This window comes from Ailuropoda melanoleuca, unplaced genomic scaffold (assembly GCF_002007445.2).
Source record: "Ailuropoda melanoleuca isolate Jingjing unplaced genomic scaffold, ASM200744v2 unplaced-scaffold6460, whole genome shotgun sequence".
Classification (NCBI taxonomy): Eukaryota; Metazoa; Chordata; class Mammalia; order Carnivora; family Ursidae; genus Ailuropoda; species Ailuropoda melanoleuca.
This window is the reverse complement of record NW_023238948.1, coordinates 1-6,013: the sequence shown is the minus strand read 5'-3', so window position 1 is coordinate 6,013 and position 6,013 is coordinate 1. Positions and strand designations below refer to the sequence as shown.

The window sequence follows — 6,013 nt, the reverse complement described above, 5'->3', positions numbered from 1 at the left end:
TAGGAACAACAAATTACAAATATTCAACTTTTTAACAAACAAAAATGTTTCCATCCCAAAATGGAAACATCCAGTAAGTAAAACAAACATAATATTCTGGGTATAAAAACACTAGTAATTCCCTTATGAAAGGGGTGTATTAGGCAGTATCATTTTTTTTTCTTAAAGAGTCTCATGACTACTTGTACACATGGGGCTTGAACTCACCACCCTGAGATCAAGACCTGAGCTGAGATCAAGAGTCAAACACTTAACAGACTGAGCCACCAGGTGCCCCAAACTTTTGTTGGTCTTAAATATAAAAACACTTTACCAAAAGAATCAGGCCATTATTATTTAAAGTGTACTCCTTCATCCAGTTTCCTAATCTTAGAAACTCATCAATTTCTGTAGAATTTTGACTACAGGACCAAAGCCACAGGAAAGGTCTAAAATATATGAAAGTCATTTGGCTGGAGAAAAGCATTTTCTGGAGACTTGAAGGCAGTCATTCATCGCTTTGCACTGAAAAGCATTCCTCAGCAAACTTCTCCTCTACAGCCTTTAGAATAATGCACAGGATCTGGGCTCTCTTAAGGCATTGCTTCCGGCTGGAACACCTACCAGCAGGCATCCTTGCAGGCATTCTGCATGAGATACTGCTCCAGGTCTGCAGCTGCCTTGGAGGCCTTGATCCTCCCCACGCTGGCCTCCAGCAGTTGCGGCCCCACCCAGAGCCACAGGCGAGCATGCCCCTGCTGGCCCTCAAGACAGGCTGCGGCAATGGGATCTAAGGGCCAAGGGCCAGGCTGAGCAGTAGGCTCCAATTTCATACTGCTTTTTAAAAGCAACATGGTCTTGTGTACTTTGTAACGTCCCCAAATAGAGCACCTGAAACACAAAACCTTGTTTAAAATAATTATTATTTCTCTGTGTGTGTGTGTGTGTGTATATGTTCTTAGTTTTTTTGTGTGTTTTATATCTCTGTACCTCAGTCCGGATGCTATCTATTGACTTGTCTTTGAATCCACTGATTCTTCTTCTGTGTTCACTGTTTGTGAGCCCACTTAAATTCATAACTTTATGCTGCTTTTTTCAGTTCTAAAATATCATTTGGGTCCTCCTTAGATATTCCATTTCTCTGTTAAAATTTTTTATTGTTTTCTCCATTTTTTTCAACTCTTTAAGTTCTTTTTTAAAATAGTGATTTTATACTCTACTAATTTTAACAATTGAGCCCTCTGTGTTCTTCTTTTAACTATTTTCCCCTTAATTATGAGGCATATATCCCTGCTTCTTTGCATGTTCCTATTTAATGTGTTTTAGGCATTGTGTATAAAAAAATCTTATAGATTTGACTTAATATATTCCTCCAGAAACTCTTTACTGTTTCGCCTATCAGGCATAAAAAGTTAAAGTGTAATCACCTCACTCCAATCAAGTACTAAGCTTCTTTGAATCGATTGTAGCTTTTATAAGACTTAGTATACATCTGGTTTACACCTGCTCCTTGGATATATCCCTTCCACATTTCAATTATGATTCTAATGGATCTCTTGCTCCTCAATCTGAAAGATTTTAGGTGATTCAGTTTTGCCTTTCAGAATTTTTTTTAAGATTTTTTTTTATTTTTAAGGGATCTCTATACCCAAATGTGGGGCTCAAACTCACAATCCTGAGATCAAGAGTCACAGGCTCTGCAGCTGAGCCAACCAGGTGCCCTGCCTTTCAGAAGTTTTGAGCTTAGAACTTTAGCCTTCTCCCTTTTCCTACTAGCCCCAAGAGTATGGCAGATTCCTCACTCAGAAATCTGTCTTAATGTTTGTCCTTTTCAATTTAATGTACCCAGTAAGAATCCATTGCAAACATAAATATTAAGCAACAATACAGGAAAAATGTAAAACATTACTGATTGTATAACCAGAAAGAATTGCAAATACTCAGAATGTAGAGTCCTTTCATAGTCTAGCAGTGAATTTGGCTTGGTCTTCTTGTTATCAAACCAAAATATACATTAAATTAGTTTCACAATTTCTACAGATTTTGCACACACACGCGCACACACGTATACTTGAGACCCATAGCTTGAGCTTAAGAAAAGAGTTATACAAGACCTGTTACTAGAGGAAAAACTGTCAACAAACAATGTGGACAAAGTAATGGCTCAATAATGATATCAATCATGAAATGATCAGAATAATATCTATTTGACATTTAAAGAATATCTGTTTATTGAGTCATAGACATTAAGTCAGAAGTTCAAAAATTGTGCAATAAGATATGTAAATCTGTATAATACAAATATTTTATATGTATAATAAAGATTATATATGTATGCGCATATATATATATATATATATATATATATATATATATATATATAATTTCCCTGCCCTAGGCCAACTGGAGGTGGCTTCAGTCCATGGAATTGAGGTAAGCAAGGGTGAGAGTAATAGACATAGGCCAAACACATGGAACATGCTATCTCTGAGGCTCTCTCTCTTGTTTTCCCACCTATGTATCTCAATCTTTCCTTATTACTTCTATCTACCTCACATCTCCCTCTTTTTTCCTTTTCCCTCCAGAGTTTAAATCATCTCTCATAAATTTTTTTCTTTCAGAAAAAATAAAATTGAATTATTCATATCCCAGGTTTAAATCGACGGAAAGCTGTATATTTCATAGTTCCCTCAAAAGTTTCTATATATTAGCTCTAAATTGATCAGTTTGAATCCAGACGGTCTAATTAATGTCTGAGGTCATACTTTCAGCAGATTCTAACTCTATAATTTGTGCTTTTTCATCAACTTCCCATAAACCTTTCTTGGGACTTTAATTCAGTTGCCAAACAACTTGTTAAATAGAGAGTTAACTGATAGTCCATATACTTTCATAATAAGTGATCTATTCTGAATATTAAAAAATGGTGACTTTAGAAAAAAACAGCCTCAAATTTGGTATAATTATTTAAGAATCTGTATTAGTTGAAGTTGTTTGAAAATGCAAACAGTAACTTGTGCTCCTGTGAGTTATTTAGGAGATCATTCTCAAACTCAGGATTTGACTACACAGCCTCTTCATTGCCATCTTCATGTCCTTGCTCCTCAGTGTGTAGATAACAGGATTCAGAATGGGTGTAATCATAAAGTCCAAAATGGCAAGAAATTTATCTACTGACACGGTGGGAAATGGCCACACATAAACAAAGATGCATGGTCCAAAGAACAAAATCACCATGGTGATGTGAGCTGACAGAGTAGAAAAGGCCTTAGATAAACCACCTGAGGAACGTTTCCACACAGTGACCAGGATGAAGATATAGGACATAAGTAATAAGAAAAAGGTGCCCATGGAAATGAACCTGTTGGCAGTAACCACAAATTCCATTCTGTAGGTGTCTGTGCAGGCAAGTCTGATAAACCAAGGAAGGTCACAGTAAAAGCTATCTATCTCATTAGGACCACAAAAAGGCAAGTGGCCAAAAAAAGCTAACTGAGCCGCTGAATGAATGAAGCCAATAGTCCAAGCACCAGACAGAAGTAAAATGCACATCTGAGGGCTCATGATAGTCAGGTAGTGGAGGGGCTTACATATGGCCAGGTATCGATCCAGGGCCATGGCAATGAGCAGCACCATCTCTGATCCACCCAGGAAATGAAGGGCAAATATCTGGATGACACATCCCTGAAAGGATATGGTTTTGTGCCCTGAGTGCAGATCAGATATCATCTTGGGAACCGTTAAGGTAGAAAGACACAAATCAATAAATGAGAGATTGGCTAAAAAGAAGTACATGGGGGAGTGTAAGTAAGGGTCAAAGGTCACTGTGAACACCACAAGGAAGTTTCCCAAAACAATTGTTACATAAAACACTGTAGAGAAGGCAAGGAGAAAAAGCTGCACTGGTCTAGAGGTAGAAAGTCCCAGAAACACAAATTCAGACACTGAAGAGTAATTTGATTTATTCATTGACTTTGTGTTACCTAAAAGGGACAAATAAAAATAATTATAAAGGGATGAACCAGAGCTATTGAAAGAAACAGATGTCATTGAGTTTCAAATTCTGACATTAAAGAAAAAACTTCACTCTTTTCACAAAAGTCCCTTGAAAAAGTCATAGAAAGTTTATTCATAAGATACTATGATTATCAGATCATTCGTCCTTTCATCCATTTATCCACACGTTCACAAACATTTACTGAACACTTACTATGGGCCAGAATTTGTTAATAAGATAACTGTATCTCTTTAGGGAGCTCCTAGATGTGGTAGGAGTGATACACAGAACAGAGTAGTATCATGAATATTATGCTTGCACAGCATGACATGAGAGCATAAAGCAATGAGATTAGTTGCAGCTGGGAGAAAGAAGGCTTGTCCTTGAAGAGGTGTTTTGTTAGCTGTACTTCCTTGTGAAAAGCAGTCAGCCAACGTATGAGTTCAGTCATAGCAAGCAAGGAAACTTAACAAAAATGAGGTTATTCAAGTAGTTCAAGAAAATTGGAGAGTATTTTTTGGGAATAGGGGAGAATCAAGATGCGAAGCTGGGGATAGACAGAGGACAGATCACTTATATGGAGGAGTCCAAACTTTTGTGCAGGAGTAAAAGTCATGGAAGGAGTTTAAGCAGAACTGTAACCAATCAGAGGATTCTCACAGAGACCTCTCTTCTTTTACTCTCTCAACTGATTGCTTCTATTTCTCTTTTCTCCTACATTTTTTCATCCTTTTCAGTTCCCTCCTTCTCTCTCTCTCTCTTTAAGATTTTATTTATTTATTTGATAGAGCAAGAGAGAGACAGAGAACACAAACAAGGTGAGGGTCAGAGGGAGAAGCAAGCTCTCCGTTGAGCAGGGAACCTAATGTGAGACTCAATCCTTGGACTCCAGGACCATGACCTGAGCCCAAGGCAGATGCTTAACCGACTGAGCTGCCCAGGCACCTGGAGAGAGAAAATCTTAAGCAGGTTCCACGCCCAGTGCAGAGCCCAGCACATAGCTGCTTAAGTTCATTCATTATCTTATATTTTTGATCCTGTCCATAAAATGGCCAATTACATGGTCCATGAATGTAATCAAGCATCTGGCAGGGTGAATTAATCCCTCACAACCTGCCTGTCACTTTACCACAAGCCAGGAGAGTGAATCCATCAAGTTTAAGGGAGGGTTCATTCAAAGGCTACTGTGAATTCAAAATTGATTTTTGAAGCATACATGTCTATCTTATTTTAATTTTAATTAAAAAGAACTGATAGGAGAGACTCCAGCTAACACCATTTCCACAGAATAAAATGCAACAGTAAGTTAGAAAACATAAAGTGACCTAACAACTGTGCAGTCTTGCTGAAACCTGCCATGCTAAAGAGGCTGCCCTCAGGGTCCGCTGTCTAAATCCATGTCTTTGAGAGTTTAGGAAGCACAGGTGGTGAGACGGGGTCCTGAACATCGGCACTGACATTTCCCCCAGGCATCCCAGTGTCCAGGTGAGTTCTACTTTATTATTTATTGGCTAAATATTTGTCTAAATATTTTTGTCCTAATTTTTTCACAGGAAACACACTACATTATGTTTCAGATTTCTCCATAATAACTTTATAATTTCCATCTTTCCATTCATCTCTGAATCCTGTCCGTTCAGGGAATTTCCCAGACCACACATCCTAAAGCACTCCTCACTGGAGCTCAGAGCTACATTACTTGCTTCAAATGAAGCTTTTGATTGTTATTAAATGAAGGAGGAAGTAGAAACAGCAGCAGCTATGAGTGTTGGTGACAGTGTACAAGCAACAACCTGGTGATATTCCTGTCTTCATCAACATACGGAATACTTTCCTTCATTTTTTGAACTATCTCTAACCTGAACTGTGGACTTACCTTCCATGTCCTTCTACTGAGACCTACAATTATCTCAGTGCATACTTCTCTTGTAAATTATTTATATTGTTAGCTGTTTCTCCATGTGAAAATTTATTCTCCCTAATAAAAAATGAAATAGCCAAAAATAAATAGAAAATTATCACTATCCAGTTTTTTCA

General features: G+C 37.8%; 1 protein-coding gene across 1 annotated transcript; it reads right to left on the bottom strand.

The window, feature by feature from the left end:
• Window positions 1-3,012: 3,012 nt before the first annotated feature.
• Window positions 3,013-3,948, bottom strand: LOC100484730 (olfactory receptor 4F6). Its single transcript, XM_002931329.4, has one exon. It carries the CDS (start codon window positions 3,946-3,948, stop codon window positions 3,013-3,015), a length of 936 nt encoding a protein of 311 aa, XP_002931375.4.
• Window positions 3,949-6,013: the final 2,065 nt, after the last annotated feature.